Genomic DNA, 25,123 nt, shown 5'->3' on the forward strand with positions numbered 1-25,123 from the left:
TTAATAGTTTGTTTCTGTGTTTTTGTATCCGTTTGTGTTCGTTTTGGAGTGGGCGTGTTCAATTTTTGGGTGTGAGTGTGTTTGCGAGGTGGGGTTCGATTCCCCAACGAAGTTGGTGTCTGGTGGCCCTCGGTTTGTGGTGGACCCAACCCTAAGGCATTGCACTTTCAGCCATGGGTTGGATTAGGTCTGTAGATCGGCAGGCATTGCACCGCCCTCACGGGAGCCTGGCCGTTCACCTTAAATATAAAAAAACCCAGCAGAAATATGCTGAGAACCTTGTTTTGCATCTGACACAGGTGTGGGCGTCCTGGTTGATCTTAAAAATCAAACATTCGAAGTTAAATCGGTTACAACCTAAGTGGGAGAACTCTCTTTCCTCTTATGCAAAATTTCAAGTAAATGTCATTCCTATTTACCTCTTGTTGATGGCTACAAACAGAGCACTCAACAGAGCACGCCTCTCTTGCTTTGGAATTATCATTTGGACACCCAGAGTTGTTATGACAACGATGACAAGGAAAGAACTTTCCGCAGCATGAGAACTTGACACGGCAGAGCCGCTGATAATGTTCACACAGCCATTGTCGAACCTCAGCACGAGCTGAGTCTTGCGAAGGTGTTTCTTGTCCACCGCTCGTGGAGTTCCCCTCTACTCTTTCATTCCTGAGTTCTGTTTCTCTTGCTTCCCTCGCTTCCCTTTCTTTTCTTTCACGTGCAAGTTGTTCTTTCCTTGCCCGCTCTTCTTTTCTTTTTTGCTCCGTTTCTTTCATCGATTTTTCTCTTTCTTGTCTTTCTTTCAATGTTTTCTCGACAAGAGAGCAAGCTTCAGCCACACGTTGCTCTAGTACGGCCAATGATTCGTCAGCAGATGTATTTGAATTACTGTTTAACAGACCATGACCAGCTCCTGCACTTTCCCCGTCCGGAAGAAATCCCGGAGCGTCATCTTTTCTTTCAAACTGCGATGAGAACGTCGGCCTTTCGGCGAGTACATGTCCATCTGGGAAGATATTTGTCAACGGGAGATTTGCTTTACATCCATCTTCAAGGAAACTTGAAAATTGAGGTAGTCCTAAGGTCTTCGCTGGAACAGTTTTTGTAAAATCACGACATTTAGGAAATTTCGTTGAACTTAGAGAAGTAGGGTGGTACACTTCAGTCATACACCTAGATCTGTTATACTCGGAGTGGGAACCTGCAAGCACTTCTGAATCTTCAAATGGATCACAAGAATCCCAGCGCTCATCAGATGCATTGCACTCATAAGAATGACGTGCGAGGAAACTGGGATCTATTCCGATGTGATTTGTGCCAAAGTCATCCCCACTTGGATCCCTTTGTGAGCTGTGCCCTGACGGAAGATCGCTTCGGCGTCCACCTTTCAAACCAAGATATGTTTTTGTTTTCGAATTAATCCCTTGGGAATCTCCTGGTGTTTTTGGAAGGGCAACAGCTTGGGTATTCCAATCTTTGTCAAAGCCGCAAGCCCCGTTTGTAGTAAGAACATCGGGGTTTTCACGGCTGTCTGCAACCACGTATCCTCCCTGAAAAGAGGCTTTAAGAGTGTCATTCCGTCCACCACTGACTTCATTTGGTGTTTGCTGTATCTTCTGTGAGATGCTGATTCCTTTGTTCTTATCCTTTTGGGGCGCGTTTTCAAGGTGATCATAATTCTTGCCTCTACGCCTTTCTTGACCAGAAATTTTACCTGGTCCGTCTAATTCTTCGTTGCTGTCCCACTTGTTACTGTCTTCTCTAAATGATGGAATATCAGGGCTTACAACTCCATCTGCTGCGTCGCAAGGAAATTCTCGCCAGCCTCGGTCACGGCGCGACTTCAACTGAGGAACCTCTTGAAAGTCTTCGCACAATAATAACCTTGCAAGAGCGATGTTACATTGCACCAAATCCGGGTGATCTAAACCGTAGTCAAAACTTGTCAAAATATTTCATGCTTCTTCAAAGCAACTTTTTGATAACAGGTTTCTTTCCATCAGAAAAAATCTAACACCTTGCCTATAGAGAAACGATGCATGTGTTGGGTGGTTTTTCCCTAATGTTTCTTTGCAAATTGGTATAAAAACGTCGAGGAAAGATGCAAGGACTAAGTTTTTTTCGTTTAAGTGAAAATCAACTAGATTCAATATCATTGCGAACAAGAAGTCCCAATGTAATATTCCATTATATCCGAGAGCAGCTTCAAAATCGGTAAAGAAAAACGAAAATGAAGACATTAGTGACGAAGCAGACAATGGAGACGACGATGTTGATGACGGAGATGATGATGATGACGATGATGAAACTGATGACGACAACGATGATGACGACGACGACGATGATGATGACAACGACGATGATGATGAAGACTCTGACCCTGACCCCGATGCTGTCGAAAACGATTTTAACGAAGGCGAGAGTGGTGGTGAGAGCGATTTAGGCGAAAGGGAAGGGAAAGTCAAGCGCTCCGCTATTTTCTCTGCTCGAGCTACATCTCCAATCTTTTGATACGCCAAACAAATTTTTGAAGATATAAATTTCGAGAATATTGCTTCTTCATTGTTCATCCTCTCAGATAATGAATTCAATGTTCTCAGCTCCATGAGTGCTTTGACAGGTTCTTTGAGTTCTATAAACAACTCTGCTCTATTGTAATGTATGGCTGTTACCAAATGTGGGGGAATAACGGGGTCTTTGGCCTTCAGAATAAGACGCTCTTGCAACTTCATTGCAGCAGGGTAGTTCTTCTGACCCTGGTAAGCTAAGCTTAAGTTGGTTTGTATAGCAACAGTGTTTATTTCTGGAGAGTCATTTTTGTTTTTAAATGTTTCAAAAATCTCCCGCGCTCGTTCTAGATAATCCTTAGCCTTGTTCGTAGCTCTCATAATCAGATAAACACAGCCTACATTAGCCTTGGCTACTGCTCTCAAAATATCGATGCCTTGCTTGTTGTTTTTAGGATATGGCGTGGCATCAAATGTGTAAAGAGAATCACATCGCTGAAATAAGTCTATAGCTATTTTATATTTATGCAGCTTGAGTGCAACAGCACCAAAAACAATAGTAAAGCTAGCATAAAAATGGTCATCCCTATCTGTGATCAGCTTAGGGTTTAACAAAACAGTTCCAAAGAAAGGAGGAGCGGAGCAATAACTCAAACACATCTTTCTACCTCGATCCACCTGTTCCTTCTCGTAATCAGTCGGGTTTCTGAAGCTATCTGGGGTTAGATTCAGGAAGTGCTTAAGCCCAGCTTGTAAAGACTCTGTGGCCGCTTCCACTTTACATTGCTGGAACTGATCCATCGTTTCTTGAAATTGTTCAAATGTGCTGCGTCTAGCCGACTGATTATCATCACATTCCAATTCATCCTCAAGATGGGGTTCTGAACCAGCGTTTTTCGGGATCGTGGGGTCTGTTGCGTCCATCTTTCCATGTCAAATGTATTACTCCTGAAAACAAGGTAAATCTTAAAACCAAAATTCATCTAATTAAGTGTGAACAAATTTTTGATAACAAAGCTGAGTAATGCTATACACCAATACTTTGTTCAGCTCTCTTGCGCGCGTTACTTGCGTTTTCACCGCGGTCCTGCAGCAGGCTGGCATTTCGTCTTTGGTGACTTCCTAATTCCCCATGTTCTAAACGAGTCAGGGATTGGGTTCGAGTTGGGACCGCAAAGCATCTATGGATTGATTGAAGGGACAGACGAGTCATATTTACAAAGTAATTCTGAAATGCCTCACTATAATTGTTGCGTTCCTGGCTGTACAAACAGCTTTAGGAACGCTTCACATCTGCATTTCTACAGATTACCGAAAGATGAGTTTACCAGAAAGCAATACAAAGTCATTTTGAAGAATGATTCGCTAAAATTGGACTCCACAAATACTCGAATTTGCTCAGACCATTTCGAAGGTGGCGAGAAACTCAGTCGAGCTCATCTGCCGACTATATTTCCTTGGAAAAAGGCAGAAAGCACTAGACGACAGCTAAAAAGAGTCATCAGCTTCGAAGAAAATCTGGCAATTCAGGAAGCAAAAAAGAAGAAGAGGGAGGAAAAGAAAGACATGGCACAAGCATCAGTGACAGTCGAACATGAGAACAATCGTGAGACACAAACATCTCTCACAGGATTGGAAATCGAAACAATGTTAAAGGAGTTGCAAAAGCTTAAAAAGGACATCAGTGAATTGACAAATGAAAAGAATCAGCTGCTGGAGAAAAATGCCAAGCTGAGTGAAGAAAATGCAAACCTACTCGAGGCAAACTTAAAACTCGAGCAAGAAACAAAAAGACTAAGACACTCTCTTGAAAACTTTCGTTTCGATATTGAGAAATATAAAGACAATGCTGAAGACATTGCCTTTTATACTGGTTTACCAGACTATAATGCACTGCTGATATGTTTCGACATGGTTAAAGATGCAGCAGAGCATATTGAATATGAACATGAACGAACGCACCCAGGAATTCAGTGTGGCAGACCTCGATGTTTAACCAAGTTCCAAGAGTTTACTTTGACACTAGTGAGATTAAGGCTTGGATTGCTGGAAAAGGACCTTGCTCATCGGTTTAGTGTCTCAAGATCCCTTGTATCCAAAGTTTCAAGGGCCTGGACGAGATTTCTGAGGGGACAGTTTGAGCCACTTATTACTATTCCACCCAGGGAAGTTCTCAAACTCTACATGCCTGACATTTTCAAATCCTTCTATCCAGACTGTGTCATTATTGTGGACTGTACAGAGTTTGAGATGGAGAAACCTTCAGCACTTAATTCTCAATCTGCTTGCTACTCGTCATACAAGTCTAGAACGACGATGAAAGCCTTGCTTGGTATAACACCCAGTGGTGCTTTATGTTTTGTCAGTGAGCTATTTCCTGGTTCAACTTCTGACAAGGAAATAACAGCTCAAAGTGGACTGTTGGACAAGTTACAACCTTATGATCAAGTTATGGCAGACAAAAGGTTCAACTGCACTGATGAGCTTGCTTCTGTGGGAGCAGAACTGATTAGACCAGCATTTTTGGTTAAAGATACACAATTCTCAAAAGAAGAAACCAACCACAACAAGATTGTTGCCAGTTTGAGAGTACATGTTGAGCGATTGATGGAGAGAATAAAGAATTGGCACATCTTTGACCACCGAATTCCAATTACTCTTGCCCCCATAGCATCTGATATGTTATTTGTAGTGGCTGGACTTTCTAATTTTTACCCTCCTTTGATTAACTAAAATTTATGTGAATATAAAGCAACATTTTAATACTTAACAATGGTATGGATTTATGTTTTATTGCCTTGCATTAAAATAGCATTGATAAACTAGTGTTTGATAATGTATTATGATATTGCCATCATACCACTGGACTGTAACCAGACTGGTTATAAGTCATTACAATAATCCAAGCACACTACACATGTAGTTAGTAAATATTTTACTCAGTCAAATATGAACATAACTGTGTACAATGTATAAAAATACTGAGTTAATGTGTATAGACAAAACAGATCGCTGTTTCTTTCAAGACAAAGTTTATCTAATCTTAGCTATAGCAAATACCTATAGGGTGGTTTTTAAAAAACCTGTGAAACAATTAATACTATTTACTTTCTAATAGTGCCAGTATTAAACAATAGAAACAAAAGCATTTAAGCAGAAAAGCACTAAACATGTACAAAACTTAGTACGTGTTTCACAGGCTTTTGAAAACCATTCTACCTTCACAAATATATTGTTTACACTCTGATAGTACTAAAAAGTGTGCAACATAATTTGGGCAAACCACTAATTCCCATTAAATTTTGATTTGCCTATTTCATTGTATAGTTTTCTTAAATTACACACTTTTACTGAAATGAACACATTGATTTTGACTGTTTTAAACTGAACGAGCATTCAATTTAGGAATTCCATACTTGACTCTAGGATACACAAGTTCTGGAACAATCCAGTCATTAAAAAAGGATTCTAGCTTGGGCAAAATAGACTTCCAGCGGTCTATTGAAAAATGTACTCTTTCACAAAACAGTGAATCACAGCCTGAACCCTTTACAACAAAATCTGTCCACTTTCTTCCAGTAACAAACATTTGCTGATGGACTTGGTAGAAGTATTTGTGTTTGTCATTTAATCTCAATGCATTACTGTTCTTTTTGCAAATGCTCTTGCGTAACAATGCCTTTTCTAGTGTTTCATCCTTTGATGTCTGGACATACTTAACTTCTATAAGTCCCTCTGAATCAGAGGCTGATGGATCATGTACAAGGCCATCGGGGCTAGCACCAAGGTAACCATGTTCTTTTGAAACAAAAAACCCACATTTTGAGACTGTTATGCCTTCATCTCCTTGACTTTGCTTGAGAAGCTTGTAATCATTGATAATCTGGTCTTCCATTTTCAGTCCTTCCTCCATTGACTTACTTTGATAGGCCTTGTTGTAACCAAGTATATCTTTAATTATCTTAGTAGGGGACGTACTTTCTCTCTGTACAGCTACACGGTAACATTTTGTGGCAGTAATCCTTGGTTGTCTGTGGCGATGCCATAATTCAGTGTTTGATTGACCTCTAGTTTGTTCCTCAATATCTTGCCTTTGTAAATCATCAACCATAAGATTTCTCTTTGCTTTTTCAAACTTTTCTTTTAGCTCTTTTGCTGACACGGGATGACATTTGACTGGTGAAAGCAGAGAATCCTTTACATCCTGAAGTTTCTTTACTTCCTGAGGCAGTATATGTGTCCAAGCTACAGTGTTTCCTGATACCCTCTGGTACTCCTTCATCATTTCAAAAAACCTTGACTTGTTTTCATCGCGACAAGCATTTTGGTTTGCATTTACTGGAGAGTGATGAAGCTTACGTATCTTCTTCTCTTTCGTGTAGTCGTGCTTCACAAAAGTCATCTCATTTATGGGCTGTATTGCACCTTTTCTCTTTCGTGGCACATTCCACTTGCATGGTTTGGAGGTGCATGACTCATCAGACTCATCCAGTTTTTCCCTTACTTTACAATAGTTTTCTAAAGCAAAAAGTGTTGATGCAACATGGTTACATCTCCCATCTATGCCAGCAGGGCATTTGCAGTGGGCTCTTAGCATCTTTCCAAGTGAACTAATAACTAAGTAGCATGTATAAACTTTGTCCTTTTTCATAGATGGGAGGACTTGGCTTTTGATGTAGTGCTTGCCATTTTGTTGTAGGTGGCCTATGTACAGGACATGACCAGATTTAAAAAAGTTGAATCCTTTAACAAGTGGCTTAGCAGTGGAGAGCTGCTTTTTACATTCTACACCTTCGATCATAAATCTCCACACAGTTCCAAATGATATTTTTGGTAGTGCCTTTATATCTGGTTGGAATCCTTCTTTTGGGAATGAATCCTTTACTTCAGGCTCTTGATTCTCAAGTACGCCAAGTTGAGCTTTTTTCCGTAACAAATTGACGCAGCCATCCGGATCACGCAAGTATTTAACATCAAATCCATGCTTGATGTAGTCGTGTACTCTATAAGTCAAAATTAGAGCACTCATAAGTACGAGAGGACTTTATTAAATTCGAAAATTTCGATTATATTAAATTTTTACTCTTAGGAAATTTTAATAATAATTCTGAAAAGGCATATAATTACAAATAAAGTTGTTATAAATAAAAATAACTTATTGCATGTAAAGGTTCTTAGTTTAAAAGTTGCCAGCTTCGATACGAACCTCGACACTAAAGCTTTCTTTGTTCCCGTCGTTTTTGCACCTCTGCAAAGCAGCCACCTCTTCAACTGGACAACGCTACATTTTTCAACAGAATCCCTTGGAAGTTTTGCCCCAGGAATATCTTCCTGAGTTAGTTTAACAGTTAGTTTGGCTTTGCTCTCGCTTTCAGCCATAATTGATTTGGAAAATCTGTCCCTTCAAACAATCCATAGATGCTTTGCGGTCCCAATTCGGACCCAATCCCCAACTCGTTTAGAACATGGGGAATATGTCCATGTGATATTATGAACATGTTGAGAGTCGGGCTGTTTACGAGAGGACCAGGCAGGCGTGATACATGTCATCTCACCGATTTCTTTCAAGCTTTCACAGCTTATAATGGTCACTAAGTTATTCAAGAATCCAAAGTAATTCGGGCTTCCGGCTAATCCCTTGGGTATTAAAAGCCCCCACATCAAATTCCTGGGTAAAAGGTTAAATTAGCTCGAAAATTTCATCGAATCTCTCTCACACCGACAGAATGCGATGGATTGTAATCTTATTATGTCCAATGGTTGTTTGAACCTTAAGGAAACAATTTCCTTAAGTTGGGGTAATTTGACATCACTTCTACCAATTTAGAGCAGTTAATCATTAACTGTGTCACGCAACTTTTCCAAAAACAAAAATTTGGGTTTTTTAATAAAAAAATATCTCCAATGGGCAACATCGTATGTCGACAAACGTACCATCACAGAAAAGACCCATCCTAACACTACGTTTGTGGAAAAAAAACTTTGGCCTCTGACGTCAATTTTGGCGATTTTTAGTCATGAACCCCTGTTTAATCACCCAATTTCAATTTGAGAATGGGATCACCGAAGCTAGAGTTTGTGGCACTAATATCTAAAAACAATAAATGTATAGCTGCCAAATTAAGAGGTCACTTATCATAGAAATTCTGAAACGCTGACACAATCTATTGGAAAAATGATCCATAAATGTATGTTTAAATCATAGATTAAACGTTACAGAATTTATTAAATTAGTAATGGAGAGAAGCACTTATCTAGCAAACCTGGAGATAAATAACTCGTTAAAATGAGTTCTTTTCAACATAGTGAGTGGTCAGATAACAAGCAATGCACTGTGAAAGTAAGGTGAGGTATTTTCATTGAAAATTTGATTGGATTTTTTATTCCTTAGAGCAGTGGTAAGTATTCTTATACAAACTCTTATAATTTCAGCATGACTCTTATTTCGCGAGGTGATCATCTCACAGCTGGAGCTTGGGCTGCCTTTGGTTCGATAATAAATAACTTATCAGTCGTTTTGGTGTGTAGCATCGCCGAGTATTTTCAATCGTCTGTTTTGTCACTCTCCCTTCGGCCTCGTCAAAATACCGCACAAGTAGTGAAATTAGGGTGCGGGCGCAAAAGGCAAATTTTTGTTTATCTTGCGAAACAATCAGAATGTCACTAACAGCACGAATAGGGAATGGGGAATGGGAAAATAAAAATGTAAATAGAAAATTTAAAGGGAAATTATTTTGGTTTTAGATTTCCATTTTTTTTTCTCGATATCAAAGTTTTCTAACAAAAATGTTCAAAATTCAAAGAACGAATAAATTGATGATAAGGAAAGAAGTCAGCTTCGGGGAACAGATGATGTTCAAGGACAAACATACGAGCGTATTATCCTTCAATTATTTTGCAGCGCGTGGGGTTTACGAACAGCTCACTGTTTCGGCGTGGAGTGTATTCTTATGGGTGTTGTCTGGTACTACTCTATGAACAAACAGATATTTTTCATTTTATGTAACATTTGCATTATCGTAGTGAACGTAACATTTGAAAATTGGCCAGCATAACTTAGGTGATATCCTCGGATATTCCCTTGTCTTAGCTGGGAAATATTTGTTAACGTGATGCCATAAGACCAGTCGCGCGCGAGCAAAAGTATTGCATGGATCATAATCGAGGACATACCACAAGTGATACTCCGTAATGTTCAAGGTCTAGCTCCCTTACGATAACTCTTCCTTTAAAATCAATTAAAAGTGAGAAAGCGTTTTTTGTTACTTTAAAATGAGAGGACATGTTTATTTGTTCATGAAATTGTACCAAAGAAAACTGAAAAGTGAACATCTCACTCAGTGAATGGTTAGCTGTTGGTTAACATTTTTTTTACCCACAATTTGCAAAAATATTTAAGGGAAAATAAGTAAATAAACAAATCGCCTCCATTTGGTGCAGAAATACGCTCGTTCGTTCACACTTTAAGGTCGAGATTGCTCATGTTTGCGGGAAACCTTTAAAAAATCAGGATTCGGCTACACACTCGCCACCAATGTTCATACAAATTTCCACTTGAAACCTAATAGATTCATTATCTGCTGGACGCGCCTTATGGTCATGAAATTATTCTTTGATATGCTTTGTCAGTTTCGCTGCGGCCGCTAGATTGTAAAGTGTGGCGAGTGCTTTGTCTGATCGAAATTTCTATACTGCAAACCTCCATTACTTTGGAAAAATAAAATGAAAACTTTTTCTAAATGGCTATTCAACGGTAGGTTCGTTTTCTGTATGGAGTTTAGCAGTGACTTGGACCCTGAAAAATTCAAGCGCTTAACGGCTAACCCCTTAGAAACTTCCACTTTATTGATTTTTAAGTAAACATTAAAAAAGCCCTTTCATTAATCTAAACAAAGATATTGTAACACCTAATCACTTGTTTATGAAACGATATAAACATTTGAATTTACAACATTTTTGATGTCATGCATCACTTCTTTCGTTATCACTAATTTATTCTGTTCCTCAAAATTTGCATATGAACAGATTTTTAAAAAAAGCATGGATATCGATAATCGCCGTTGAAAATGTTTTACTACGGAAATTAACTTAAAGTTTCAAAAAATTCTCAGTTCCAGACCGTCCCGGAAATCTGATACGAAATGTTTTCAAAGTGTCTTGAAATCGCGTGACAAATACCTGAGACTCTTAGGATGTTTGAAAGAACCTTTCAGCGGAAATTATGGTTAGATTTTTGACTGCCGGGCATTTATTGATTCATTCCAGAACGCGCCCAACTGTTCAGCCGCAACCTTAAATAAATAATACGCTCTGTCTTAATTGCATTTCTGCGTTGTTGGAATCAAATGAAATTTGCGAACATTTCTAACCTACAAAACAAAGATTTATTTCAAAAGGAAGGGAAAAATTATCTTCGTCTCCTGGACGGAAAATCAGACAGTTATGAAGTGATAAAATGTTATCCAAGAGCAGCAACTTCTAATGCTTTTCTTGAAAATTCCTCCCACTAGAAACGATGAAAGAAACATCGAACTTTGAAAGTTGCAATGTTCACAAACAAGTTGTATGTGAGAAACCCTCATGTATGTTTTTTGAACTGAATAATCCCTTTGTCACGCGCCATTTTTGTTAGGCGCACAACTAAGATGGCGCGTGAATTGAAGACAGACGAAGGTTGTATTCAGTTTAAAAAAAAAGAAGCAATGATCACGAGAAAACATGAAGTACAGGGACCTGAAGGAAACATACGCACCGCACATCAGAAAGTCAAGCTTCGAGCGGGTCTTTCTCTGACAACAATCATGTGACTGAACAATTCTACCAGATGCGATCAGAATCATGATTTTCATAATTGAACACGTCGAGGCCTGTTCGACTTCGATGAATTGAAGCGAAATGTAAACAGACATAAAAATTCGACAAACCCCAGACAAACTCACCTAAGTTAGCTTGAAAATCTTTTAGTTTGTCTAAATCTTTTGCCCTCTAATTGTTGGAGTAGGAGGACGTACAACGTTCACATTGCAACTTTGCCGAAGTGATCGAATTCAAATGGGCGGCATTAATAGCTTTCGACGCAAATATGCAAATTTGAAACCGTCAAACGTCGTCTAGAAGCGATAGTCCGGAAAACCCCCAACTTATGTTAAATAAGACGCGACGCCATATTACACTACACTTCAATCGTTTCAGGGAGATTACTGACCGAGGGATTTGGGCATACTTATGAGACAAAGATTACAACCAAAGTAACGATCTTGAAATCTGACACAGAAATATAAATACTGATAGCAGGTAACTTCCGAGCTTTGATATGAGCTTGGTGACGAATTACACATCATCCTTATGGTATCGTGATAACTTCGATTAAGATCGCGTTAAAAATTTGAACCCACGCGTGTGCCTCGAGCGATCCAAGACCCGACTCGACAGACGGTAGAAATGGAGTTTACAACAAGAACAAGGCGATCCCCTTCTTGTCACACGCCTGAGCCATGAGCTTGTCGAATAAGACTGGAGACGACCAAGAGAACATCAATTACAGTTTGTAATCTCTTGGGACGACTTATAGAAAAAACACTTGTGAGTCCAAGACGGGAAAAAGAGTTTCTTCGTAGTGCACGTAAAAAAAGCTATTTGGACATCTTTAGCCTCGTGACGTAAAAGCCCTTACTCCTGGCCCTTGAGGAATGCCATGCATTAGTTAGATCGTTTTCTTCGTTCTTTTTCATTTAGAGTTCGTAAATTGTAAAAAATTGGTTAAGTAGAATCTTTACTCGTTTATAGAATAACAACTGAAAAGCTAGAATTTGCCATCATGCTTTACGAATATGTTTTCCTACAGAAGCAAACAGATTTCTGTGAAACTCGTGCTAGCACCCGCCAACATCGCCTCTGTTACCATTTAGCTCAACGGGTCACACCAAGGAATACGACGCGGCGTCTGTTGATCATGACCTCACACTTCTCCCTTTAAACTAAAAGCTTAGGATTATACGCAGATATATTACTATCGTACCTAAATTCTGCATAGAGGAAACAGGAAGTCATGGTCAAAACTACTACGGGGATAACGCATGTGCAGACCAGTGAAGCGGAATATTTACCCTCACTATTTTTTCATTCGGAAGGAAAATATTGAGAAACTTTCACATATGGACTGGATGGTCCAGCGAGATGTTAATTTTACACTTTGGTTAGTGTACCAACGACGTTAAACGAGTTCGTGTAAAATTATTTAAAGTTTCGGCGTCGTTATAGCATCAAACTTCCTCAAGGAAACTGAGAATGTGTATAATTTAAAATATACCACGCTGCACTGAAATTGTTTCTTTTACCTGAAATTCACATGAACAAAATATCACAACGTTCCAAACATAACAACGAGGGTAACTTTACAAATCTCGCGAGCTGGAATTATTCTTTTGGTTATCCGCAGTGTCATGTTAATTATACTTTGAAATTGCAAAAAGCGAAGAGAAATGAATAATCCGTAATCAACAGACGCTAACCTCTTACAAAAGGACAACGATTACTTAATTCACATCCTCCTGAATCCTCCTCATCACTATCAATTAAAACGCGGCGACTAGTTGTCCATCTCATCAAATGTCTATTAGCAATGTTTAGCAGCGTTTCATCAACAACAGGATAAGCAAACAATCCAAAATAATGCGCATGTCCTTTGAACAGGGAAGTCTCGATTTCCGCATATCTATCTCTCTCTCAAATGTGGTCATCGTGAAGAGCTTGGGTTCATGCTCTAAACATCAGCAAGTTTTGGAGTTTATTTTTCCCCTCCAGACATCGAGCTTATTTCCATACCCTCTCTTTGATTCAGATTTCCATCACTTTGATAATTTTTTTTTCGCGGCCCCCAAGTTGTTCATCAACCCTTTTCATTATAGCGGGCCCACACTCGTCGAAAAAAGAACACAAAACGATACAAATTCGACGAATTCGATTGGCCGATCGAAACAATAGCCTCTTGATCGATTTCTGCTGAGGGGATCCGTGGTTCTAAAACAATTTTATTGACAATAACTGACGGTATGGTCCCCGGCGATGCTCAGTTTGAAAAGGAGGTAGGGTTACCAAGCTGGTTTTCAATGGTCGTGTGTCAAGGTTGATGTAGCCGCGGACTATTAGAAATCTCTAAACTGGAAATTTTTGTAGCAAACTGCGGCTTAGTGTCGGTTGCGCGGGGAAGATTGAGTTTTTAGTGAACTGAAATGAAACTACAGTATATGTGCTTGGATTCTGCGTTGGCTTTGTGGTCGCCCGGTCATTCTGAGCTTGGATTTTTCACTTCTCGGATCAGGCGTTCGTTTGCTGGACTCCTCCGGCCGCTGGAGACAGTATCCAAGGCAAGTCACAAATTTGATGTTAACGTGTTTAATAATCGCAAGATTCACAAGGTCTTTGCACAATCACGGTCAATCTAACTCTCTGTCCAATAGATTCGAATTAACAACTTAAAGGGGGGCAGGCTCTCAATAATAAGCACGTGCTTCCGTTGTCACGGGTTACATAATTACGTAATATGTGCCCCAGTCCCCGACATTCGGAAATGGAGTGTTCAGCCTTGGGCTTTTCTTATGAACGTTGAAAACGTCGAAATGGACAACTCGATAAAATGCGTCCTTTTCATCAAAGTAAGCGGTCAGATAACAAGCGTTACGCTGTAGAAGTAAGGTGAGGTTTTTTTTTTGAGAATTTGACGTATTATTTTATTCCTTAGGGCAGCCGTAAATATTCCCACACAAACTCTTATAATTCCGCCATGACTATTATTGCGCAAGATGATCATCTCACAGCTGGAGCTTGGGCCGCCTGTGGTATACAGAGAAAATATTGTTCATGTGGCTCTAAGTATGACCTCATGGCAAGATGAAGATCAAAAAAAGATATAAAAAAAAACGGTCTTTCCCATAACGTAACGATCTTCGCGGAAACCAGACAACTGTTGCCGGTAAGAAAACTTTGAAGGCCACGTCATGAATGGCTTACAGAAAAAGATCAAATGTACACTTTAAAGTTCTCTTTTTCCACGTAAAAATGATAAATTTGTTGTAGCTGCAAGACAAAATGATAAAATTCCAAAGGGACGTGGATTTGTTTTGTGCGTGTGTACGTACGCTTTTTCGATGATGCTACTAAGTTCTCCTCTGGATTAAGAGGTGCGTTTCTAAATACGAAAGTAATACGTAATCATCTCGGCCAGAGTCACTCTGCCTCATACCACGTCTAAAAAATCCAAATGACTTTGGTTGCCATTTCAGAAATTTCTGGAACAAATTAAGCAGCTCGACTGAAAAGTAGCTCAACAAGCGTGTGTGGTGCAAACTGGACAACAGATTTAAGACGATCTTATATTCTTGTAAAGCGCCATTATCTTGGAGTTTGCGAGTATAAAATGCACGTACAGCGAGTTTACAAAGCACAGAATTTCGCGCTGAGTGGACTGTACAAACGGAAGCGACCTAAAGAGACATCTTATAAGACTATAAAAGCTAAGGCTTAGGAAGACCTGGCATCCAAGCAATCCGTTTATCATAGTATTTCAAAAGCAATCTTCTCGATGGTCTGGAAATTTTGAGGAGACATTTTGAAGATGAGTTCACTTCAGAACTGTCTTCCATTCCAAAGAAATGATAAATTTGAAACAGACTAAGAGAAGTTCAAATATCTTAGGGTTCCAATAGTATTGTTTTGCTAAGCCTGCGAGACTCGCGCAAGGAGATGGAGGAGCCTCGCGCTTTCAATGTGTTTGTCTTGCGCTTATCTGACAAGCGTAAAAGAAAAATTAAAGAAAATTTACACATTGTAACCTTCGATCCGTGACACCCATTTTCTTTAAAGTGTGATAAAAAATTGTATCCTTGCCGTTGTTTTCCTGTGTTTTTGCGGGTGACGACATAAAGGGATTTTGGAAGATTGATTTAACCCCGGTCACCGACGCTCCTCGAAATTTTACGTAATTTTTGCGATATACGCAAAACATTTCCCGTGATGACTTGAATCAAGTTGACATCGACCGCTTCAAAGCACAGCTAACGTAGGAGACAATTATCGTATTATATCACAGTCGGTCCAAGCTCCAGCTGTGAGATGATCATCTTGCGAAATAATAGTCATGGCGAAATTATAAGTTTGTAATATTGTAACTTATAATTATAAGCTTACGACCGTGTAACTTATAATTATAAGCTTACGACCGGTCTGAGGAATAAAAATAGAATCAAATTCTCAATAAAAATATCTCACCTTACTGTTCTTCTACAATGCATCGCTTGTTATCTGACCGCTCACTACGTTGAGGGGAACCCATTTTAGCGAGTTATCCATTTCGAGGTTTTCTACGTACATGAGAAAAGCTTGGGGACGACAAAGTAAAATGATCCGACGAATTAGACTGGTTTACGTGAACAAATTTTAACTGAGTGTCCAAAGATTTAAAACTGATCCTAATCATGTCTTAATCACTTTAGTAACACGCGCCCAAAGTACTTTGGTTGGTTTCACTCACAGGTTTGATTGGTTCATTTTTACAATTTCCTTTCCACTGATTGACTGTCGTGAGTTTTGGTTTCGAAAGAGTTTTGGTTTCAAGAGATTCGATCAAAATCTAATTTTGTACATGGATAGCTCAAAATGAAAGCAGATCACGAGCACACAAGGGGAACTCACCTCTATTTGATCAATTTCCAATAAAAATAAAGTATAATTATTAAAAACATACATCACAGGTTATTCTTCTTATGCAATATATCTCGGCTATCAACGAGCATCTGCTTACTTTGCTTATTCAACCTACTACGGAAGCTGCTCGAAATATGCATTTTAAGGTGTGCCCTGTATGCGGTATATCTTGATTGTTAACGAACATCTGCTTAATTTGTCTCTTCTATTGTGTCCGGAAGCTGTTTGGAGAGCGGTTTAAAGCGAATTTGTTGTCCATTGGGATATTCAGTTAGTCTTTGTTTTCTCCGAAATCACATGCAAGCAATTGCAGAGCGGATAGCTTGTTTTCCCTCCATGTTCACACATGCGTGCATCTCGATTGAACATTATGTTAAATACACACTATTAGTACTGACTACTGCACTACACAGGAATTTTCAACAATAACCACAACAGTTCAAAGCGTTGGGTTTGTCCAGCTTCTTTCTTGAATTAGAACTAATCTCGTGACAATCTTTTGATTTGTCTTTAAGATTGCAGACCTGTGTAGTAGGCTATGGCAAACAGACCTCTCCTGTACGTAATAATCTGAGGTACAGTTAGGAAAATTCTAGCCTTACCTGGTTAAACTGGATTGAGGTGATGTTCAGTTCAGGATAGCCTCTTGTTTGAGCGGGCCGAAAATATGGTCAAATGATCGAAACAGAAACTACTGTTTGAAGCATATGCTTTCCGGGTAATTAATTGAAATTTTGTTCTTAGCTATCATTGAAGCGTAACGTGATAGTTCATAACATGCTTAGTCAGAAAGAAAAATATTATTCCGTTTACAGCGCCGTGGGCAAAGGGGCGTGGAGACTCACAAGCTCGCGAACCATCTATGTCGTGGGCTTCTTTAAAAACCGTTGCATATTGAATTCTGCCCTGGCGTACTAGCGCCTTCTAGGGTGGCCTTACAACTCAAATCCATTGCTATACATGTTAAAATCAACGAGTCTTAGTCTTGTATACCAAGAAGGTTAGCTTTGCAGCTCCACTCTGTTATGAAATTTCAGCTGGAAGCCTCCACTTAGAAAACGCACCAACGAATGTATAACGCTGAAACTAAATCCCTGGTAGCCTGGAATAAATTACCGAAAGTTATAGAGGTTTGCTTGGTAGAGAGATTTCGATCAGACAAAGCGCTTGTCTCACTTTTCATAATTACTAAACTTCTTATAAATTCCCTTGTTGTTCAACAATATATAAATTACATAACCTGAGTAGTGTCATCACTAAGCCTGCTAATCTTGTTTGCACTTCAGGAATTTGATTTAGTACGATGTTGTGTACTGAACTTTAGTAAACATTACATTCTTAGCTAGTCTTATCTGTTTTGATAGAAGGAATAGGGGAAGGGAGGTTGAGGGACTCTTAAAAGACTCTTTGTTTTTAATCATTAAATTGAGCGTAATGAAACATTTTAAGCATAGTTTTTGGCATAAGGCCATGTTGTCAGGTGTGATGCTCGAAGTGTAATGTTAGCCTCAAGTAAATAACACGCTCCGCGAACATACGTAGCCTATGAGTCAAAGACTGATATCGAAAGGAATTGAAAAAAGAATCCATCCCCTAGACAGGGGATCAAACAGTGATAAATAGGAAAATGATAAGTGTGAGCAGCAGTTTCTTAAATTTTCCCACGACGTGTTTTTTATGGTGCTTTTCTAGAAAACGCTGATATAAAGACTGAACTTGATGTGTAAACCCACATTTGTGAATTCAATTGTTTCAGTCAGACGCGACAAGCCGCTGAAAGAGAAACAAGTACAAAGCGAAGAAAAGAATTTAATATTGCCGTGCGTGATACCGATTGGTGTTTCGTGAAGGAAGATGCAAATATAGCTTATGACTCATTTATAGAAAAAAACACAGGAATCTTCGACACTTATTTTCCTTTTAATATCATAAAAGGAAAAGAGTTGACTAAAAATTACAAAGCCTTGGATCTCTCGGGGATTATTAAAACCATTCAACCAAAAGAAAAAGTTGTACAGACAATAACTGAGCCCTCACTTAGATGATATGGTAGACTGAATACATACAAAATATGCAAAAATAAGTTGACGCGACTATTAAGAATTACAAAAAAAAAACAATACTATGAAGCCCTGCTTGCTAAAAATAAAAGTGATATCAAAGCTTCATGGAAAATTCTAAATTGTGCTATACATCATACGAAATGTAAACCTATTAAAACTTCATTGATACAGGAACACAGTGTTACTACTACTGAAGAGATTGCAAGCAGGTTCTGCCATTGCTTTGCTAATGTTGGCCCAAATCTAGCAAGCAAGATCATATCATTGTTTTAGTGTTTTAATAAATACTCAGGACCAGTCTCGTCTCCCTCCAGCAAAATTTTGATCCCGGTCAAATAAACGAACTCGGTAAAGTTGCAAAACTTTACAGAGGGCAAAGCTGGACAATTTGCCTTTGTCTAACACTAGGAAGCCCTTCGATTTTATCTGTGAGCCATTGTTGCATATTTCAACTTGTCTTCGACTTCGGGTATTTTTCCATCTAAACTTAAAGTTGTTTAAGTGGTCCCTGTATTAAAGATGGACGACCCGTGCTTGATTGAAAATTACAGACCAATCTCAATACTTCCTGCTTTTTCGAAAAATTGTATATAATCGTATCTCAAGGTACCTGACTGAAAATATGACCTTGTCTAACAACCGGTTTTTCATAAGAGATGCTAAATGTTAATTTTCAGCCGACGATATTAGCATTATTTACCAAAACCGAAATCTTAAAATTCTCATCGATTACCTCAACGATATAATTCGTCATGTTGCGCATTGGCTAAAATCTAGCAAGTTGTTCATTAACGTGAAAAAAACGAAGATCGTGATATTTAAAACTAAACGAAAATAATTGCTAGTGACAAGCCCTCTCAAAATTGATGACACAATTATTGAGGAAGTTGAACACAACTTGAAAATTTTGGTGTTTACAAACACCAGCATCTTTCGTGGAAAATGCATATTAACTACATTTTTACAAAAATTTCTAAAACAATAGGAATGTTATATGAAACAAGGTTTCACGTACTTAGCAAATCTCTTCTCTTATTGCATTATTCTCCTGCCTCTTGCCATTCTCTCCATCCACTAGATCTTCTATCTCCCTTCCCTCTCTTTCTATCGTTTTTCAATTTTTTCTCATTCTAATCTCTCTTTCCCTTCTTTCCTGCTCCCTTTGAAGTTGTTCCCGCTCCACTTCGCGCTGTTCTCTTTCCCGCATTCTCCTGTTTATTTGGACCGTTGCTCTGGTTACTCCTTGCATCAATGCAAGAGGACTGTTGTTCGTGGACTCTAAAGACTCCACATTCCACGGTCTTATCTTCAGTGGAGACAATGCAAAGATACTTGAAGTATGAGAGTTCATTGGGAATACTTCGGCAGAAGGAGAATCAGCTGCAGACGAGTCGGTAACAGTGTTGTTTGACCCTGCAATCTGGAGAAATGAAACGAAATCAGATAATTTTCAAAAATGTTTATGATATGGCTAGCTCCTCAAACGGGCGATATAGACTCATTTTACTGGCTTGGAATGCTTGTTTTGATGCCTCATAAATCTATGAGCTGTTTTTGTTTTAAGTTAGGATATCGCTAAACACTTATGAGGGGCAGCCGTGACAACGAAACAGCAATGATTTTCGTTAGTTCATTTTGCAATTTTCAAAAGTATCTTTTTGTTATGCAGGGAATAAATATTTTGACTAGGTTTGAGCGATCAAATTTTCGGGATCACTCAGTCTCATAGTTCTTTTCCAGCTTTTATGTCTTAGTCAATGAAAGCTGTGATCTCAGCTTCGATTTTGGTGATTGAGAATGACTTTTACAACGCTCTTCCTGCCCCAGCAGACCCGCTACGTACTCCCAGAAAAGCAATATCAGTGTTCCTCTCTTCATCAAAAAGCCATCTTGTATTCAATCTGTCTTACCTCTGCCCCTATCCCTGAACCTTGGTCATAGCGTGGGCCATTTTGATTATGAGAAAGCAGTTCCAAGCGGTCTGTACTGCGTCTGGCCACGAAGGAGTCTGTCAAACCGTTAGCTTGGTTTTCCATGTTACATGTATTTGCGATAAAAGGAAACCGATGCTACACAAACAGAAAGCAGAGTAAGACAAATTAAAAGTGAATGGATATAGTTTTCCCGGTACATTCAGTGCACTCGTGAATCAAGTTCCACCATTTGCAGTCACTTCCGGTATGCTAACGCACGATTCGACTTCCGGTGTTTTGATTCATCTACGACCGTACACCAATCGTAGCGGTTTGGGTGTACTGGAAATGTACGAAGGCTACGTATAAATTATGACTGATTATGCAATTGAAGCCATGTGGCTTAATCTCGCTGTAAACGCTGTCCTTTCAGTAACATACTTTGTTTGGCGTTTGATTTTTGTCTAATCTTCAGGTTACTAATTTCACAAAGAGTCAAAACAGCCCATTGCTTTAGTCTCACAATTCTTACCATATTTGCGGATGTATTTCGTGACAGCACATTGCGCAATTAATCAAATAATTAAATGCGAACTCTGAGCATTTGCACTTCAGAATACCGTTTCCTGTAGTGATAGAATAAAGCATGTGTCTCCCAACGAGGGAGGTATTTACTAATTCAGTGGGCGAAAACATCGAGAGCTCCGTAGTGTTTGGGTGGCGAAGAAAGATTTTGAAAAGTCGCTTTTTAAAGACAAGAGAAATCGCAGCTGTAACTGACAAGGCTTGTCAGTGAAACTTTGTCGACTTGAAACACGATCAATTTGAAAATACGCGTCTTCGATATGGATACTCGTCAACTTTAGTATCCCTTTCAATGTGATATGTCTTTTTGTAAATTATGGGAACTCTCTGAAATGAATCAAAACCAGCCGTTTTTCCCCGCCAGACGGGATTAATTGACTGAACTGATCTTAATTAAATCAGCCATTCCGTTGACTCAGACGCCGTACTTCATACAACCTTAATTCGTTGAATTTGATTAGGCTTGGCTGAAGTACGGCGTCTGAACTGGGCCTAAGACAACTTCAGCAGGACATAAGATCGCGCTATTTTTTTTATACGCGTGGCAAACATGTTTCTGGTCTACTTCAGTTCTCAATGTTTCTAGTGCAACCCTACTCGTTTAACTGTTACGGTTTCGCATTTCTATGGTCTCTTAGTGCGATCCATGCAGTGTGTTGCGTGACACTTTTAAACAACACAGATACTCGTGTTTAAAATATTTGGCCATGGAAAAAATGTTTTATAGAAAGCAGGTGTTAAAGCAATGTGAATTTAACTGTGATGCGAAAAAGTTAAGGTTGGCACAGAATGTAGGTGAGGATTACGGTGCTCGATTAACTCCTCTACAACGCATTTTAAATAACGCGTTATGAACTCAAATTTACAAATAGTAAAGTGAATTCGAAGTAGCAGCAGGATTTTTAAATTTTCTCTTCACCTGATTAATTCAGTAAGAAAATTGCTGACATATTTTGTCACGTATAAACTGCTGTTGGGAGAGAGAGGTCACGCTTGTACATGACCTCGTTTTATACATATTCTTGTTAACAATAGATGTACTCTTTCAAAAATATAATAGAAGAACCAAGACGAAGAGAGGAAAAATGCTGCCTCGTTGTTCTCCAAACTTTGGACTTATCGACGTTAATTTCGAATCTAAGAATCCAAATAATTTCAGTTAAATTAAATAAGCACGTTTTTCAATGCTTTTCTCATCATTCTCAAGAATCAACCGTCAATTATTTTTACCACAATCTGGAAGCTGTCAATAAACACTGTAACATCGCAAATAATTCATGGCATTGATGTGCTTCCCTTACACCTAAAGCATGAACAAATGAAGACTAACGGATAGAATCACTTCCTTGTTTTCGGTTTTCACTTGAAGTAATAAAAAAAATCCAAAAGCGTCGGATGATCTCACTAACAGTAAGAAAAATTATAAGTTCAATTCGCCCGGATTAAGAGCCCAAACAATACTTAAAAGTTATATTAATATCGGGAAAAAAACCATAAAACAAAACGTTGTTGCAGCATTTTGTTCTCTCTAAATCTTTAACAAATGTATGGTAATTTTTTACTTACCAATGTGTTTGTCGAGGTCCACGAGGCAAGAGGTTTCTGACCAAATGCATATGGATGGAGGTTTATAACAGCCATAAAACGGCACTAAGTCAGGGGCAAAAATGACACCAATCATTATGGGTTGCTAAGAAATGGCCAGTGATAATAATGAACGGAAATGTGAGGCTCAATTCACAATAAGGAAAAATTCCGAGTTAACGCATCGTCAAGGCGATAGAACCTAGCCAGAACCATGCGACAGTAATGATTGAACGCTTGTGCTTGGCCTAATTTTTCGAGTGTTTTCTACTGAGACTTCAAATTCATTTTAGTTACCATCCTTTTCCCAGTTCACTTGATTCACGAAAAACAAGGTCTTGAGGTTTAAAAAAAAAGTGGGGGATAAAGAAAGAAATCAAAAGTCTTTAGAAATGGTTACCGAAGTAATTCTAATCGACTTTACGGTGATCTTCTATTTCTCGTCCTGATGTCGCGTTCATCCATCTACTTTTCTCGAGCGACGCAGAATTCGAATTTAGCGAGACAGACGCGGTAATATGCATTTTTATATTTTCTGATATCAATATAATTTTTTTGGGACTCTTTTTTCCTAGTTGCTTGAACCGTGGCAACAAAGAAATTGCAGTGCTCACTGAAGTGTTGATAACTTAAGGAGAGAGATAAATAAGTTTAATGCCGTTAACAATACATTTTCAACATCATGTGATCGGTGTGTGGCAAGTTTCACGGCGGACCTAGTTGACCCTTATCAGTTCGCTCACTTTCCTCTGTAGATTTGATTGTAACAAATTTCGCGCTTAAAATTAACTTTCCACGGACCTCCCTCTTGTATCAGCGCCCACACAGCCAAGCAGCCCCACAGGTAGAAAAAGAAAACAACAGAAGAAAATATCAAGCTTGTTGGTTAATGTTGAGGTGAATGTCATCCGATTTTGGATGTTTATTATTTGTGGTGACTGGTCTGTCATATAGAGGATATTACGTGGCCGCGCGGGGAAACGAATTTTGTCTTCGAGTGCTGAGTGAGATACACTACCCCGAATATTCTCGAAATCTTAAAAACAAAAGTAAAACTACATTTGAAAGAAGGGGAATCCCCTAATTCAATTTCGTTTATCTATCAGCGCGCGTTTCTGGATCAGGCTATTTATAGACGAAAGATCGACCTCCTCTCAACACGTCAAAATGATCAGAAAGAAGGGGAATCCCCTAATTCAGTTTCTTTTATCTATCAGCCCACGTTTCTGGATCAGGCTATTTAAAGACCAAAGATCGACCTACTCTCAACACGTCAAAATGAAGGGACAATCGAAGCAATCAAAGGGGCTTGTCAAAACTTAGAAGGCCCTTGGATGTAACAACTTCAAAGGCCAAACGATTCAATCATTTTTCTCGCACGTGGCAAGAAAAATCCAGTTGCAAGGAAGTTCTTACAATTCAGTAATAATGGACTCGCTCCAGAGGTTTTTAAGACATGTTTATCCCAAATTAATTAAATGGTTTGGACTGCAGTACACTGATTGTTTTGATTTGTCGCGTATTGGCGGACGTGGTTTGCCGTGATTCGAGTTACAGAGAGTAAAAATATAAAGAGAACTAGCTACCTGAAGGGGTAGCAGGAGATTTGAGTTATCGAGGGTAAAATTGCAGTAAATGTATGACGGACATCGAGGGGAAATCATGATCAATTTTGGTTCGAGTTGCAGCGATGTTGAGTTCAGGATGTTTCGAGTCATCGGGAGTCGACTGCGATGTCGATTGGGCATGAAAGCAGATACAATTTTTTAGATTTAAAACCAAAAATGAAACTGATGTGGTTAGATAAAATTCACTTGATTATGACTTGAGGGAAAACGGAAGAAAAACCGAACGCGCTTACATTATCAGAGACAATTTACAAATACACTCTCTCCAGGAGATGCTCTCTAAAAATTGGAATCTATGTTTACGAGGTATTTGGCCATTAAATTTAACTATGCATAGCTAAGGATTAAGCAACTTAGAATTATTAAAGAAGCTTCTTGTTATTTATGTTTAACCCGACCGTCGTAAGGAAAAGTATATACACACATGCGTGCTTCCTTTTTCCGCTTAAGATTTCGCGTGAAGCGTGCTCTGTAAGATTTGTTTGCTTTATCAAGGGAAAGAGATGGTGAACATTTTAAGAAATAAAACAAAAAGGCAAAAACTGTTTGTGTCTGAGCCATACACATACATAATTTATATGCATAAGTCCATTGCCTAATCATCCATAACGAACACCCATAGCTATGGTTCTTTAACTAAGATAACCCCCAAAATTCTTTCAGTTTAAGTTTGTTTTTTTCCACTTATGTAGAGCAGTACTGCTATAGAACTCGCCTTTGTGAAGGTGCGCGCTCGAGGGCCGGAAATGTTTGACGCAAAGAAATTAATGAACCACATACTTTCTAGAGGAAATGCACTCCTCTCTGGATCCTTCTCGAGTTCGCTTCCATTTTTCGCAGAATATCCACGCAAAGAAGAGAATGGATGGATTATGGCGACATCTACTAATCCAATCGAGTGAAGCAGCCCACATATACGTGAATCTTAAATGAGTGGCACAAATGATACATCATCCATACAAATTTGGTTCACAGATTCGTCTGAAACTAATCGTCGGAACATTTTTTACGACTCTTTGATCTAGGAAAAGCTCTAATCCATTTAAACAACTGTCTCCATTTTTACAAACAATTTTAAAAGAAAATTGGATAACAAGCTCATTGCTTAGGGTTTAGGAGTCTGGCACTATTTCACGAGCTGAATT

General features: G+C 38.9%; 3 protein-coding genes and 1 pseudogene across 4 annotated transcripts in view; 1 reads left to right on the forward strand and 3 right to left on the reverse strand.

Annotated features, from left to right (window-relative positions):
- LOC149041145 (uncharacterized) overlaps positions 1 to 15,876 on the reverse strand; it is an 18,092-nt pseudogene extending 2,216 nt beyond the window's left edge. Inside the window, exons 1-3 of the transcript XR_016189140.1 lie at positions 15,771 to 15,876; positions 420 to 3,452; positions 255 to 319 (exon numbers count right to left, since the gene is read on the reverse strand). The product of XR_016189140.1 is annotated as an uncharacterized LOC149041145 (transcript). The remainder of the gene's footprint in view (positions 1 to 254; positions 320 to 419; positions 3,453 to 15,770) is intronic.
- On the forward strand, positions 3,646 to 5,823 carry LOC149041146 (uncharacterized). The gene has a single exon (XM_089214473.1). The coding sequence runs from the start codon at positions 3,738 to 3,740 to the stop codon at positions 5,235 to 5,237; it is 1,500 nt and encodes a 499-aa protein (XP_089070599.1). The 5' UTR covers positions 3,646 to 3,737; the 3' UTR covers positions 5,238 to 5,823.
- LOC149041147 (uncharacterized) lies at positions 5,275 to 7,901 on the reverse strand. Its single transcript, XM_089214472.1, has 2 exons — positions 7,711 to 7,901; positions 5,275 to 7,507 (listed from the first exon to the last, which is right to left on the reverse strand). The coding sequence occupies exons 1-2, from the start codon at positions 7,881 to 7,883 to the stop codon at positions 5,884 to 5,886; spliced, it is 1,797 nt and encodes a 598-aa protein (XP_089070598.1). The 5' UTR covers positions 7,884 to 7,901; the 3' UTR covers positions 5,275 to 5,883.
- A 3,505-nt stretch (positions 15,877 to 19,381) lies between the features above and the next one.
- Positions 19,382 to 22,407, reverse strand: LOC149041148 (uncharacterized). Its single transcript, XM_089214692.1, has 3 exons — positions 22,333 to 22,407; positions 20,179 to 20,337; positions 19,382 to 19,688 (listed from the first exon to the last, which is right to left on the reverse strand). The coding sequence occupies exons 1-3, from the start codon at positions 22,405 to 22,407 to the stop codon at positions 19,383 to 19,385; spliced, it is 540 nt and encodes a 179-aa protein (XP_089070818.1). The 3' UTR covers position 19,382.
- Between the last annotated feature and the right edge of the window lie 2,716 nt (positions 22,408 to 25,123).

This window comes from Pocillopora damicornis, chromosome 8 (genome assembly GCF_964200805.1).
Source record: "Pocillopora damicornis chromosome 8, jaPocDami1.2, whole genome shotgun sequence".
Lineage (NCBI taxonomy): Eukaryota > Metazoa > Cnidaria > Anthozoa > Scleractinia > Pocilloporidae > Pocillopora > Pocillopora damicornis.

Bases quoted from the DNA above. Each gene is read 5' to 3' on its own strand.
- LOC149041146 (XM_089214473.1), top strand. From the start codon at position 3,738: ATGCCTCACTATAATTGTTGCGTTCCTGGCTGTACAAACAGCTTTAGG.
- LOC149041147 (XM_089214472.1), bottom strand. From the start codon at position 7,883: ATGGCTGAAAGCGAGAGCAAAGCCAAACTAACTGTTAAACTAACTCAG. The intron at 7,508-7,710 runs GTTCGTATCGAA...TTTGACTTATAG, and splicing joins AAGAAAGCTTTAGTGTCGAG to AGTACACGACTACATCAAGC.
- LOC149041148 (XM_089214692.1), bottom strand. From the start codon at position 22,407: ATGGCTGTTATAAACCTCCATCCATATGCATTTGGTCAGAAACCTCTT. The intron at 20,338-22,332 runs GTAAGTAAAAAA...CTGTTTGTGTAG, and splicing joins GGACCTCGACAAACACATTG to CATCGGTTTCCTTTTATCGC. The intron at 19,689-20,178 runs GTAAGACAGATT...TCATTTCTCCAG, and splicing joins GTTCAGGGATAGGGGCAGAG to ATTGCAGGGTCAAACAACAC.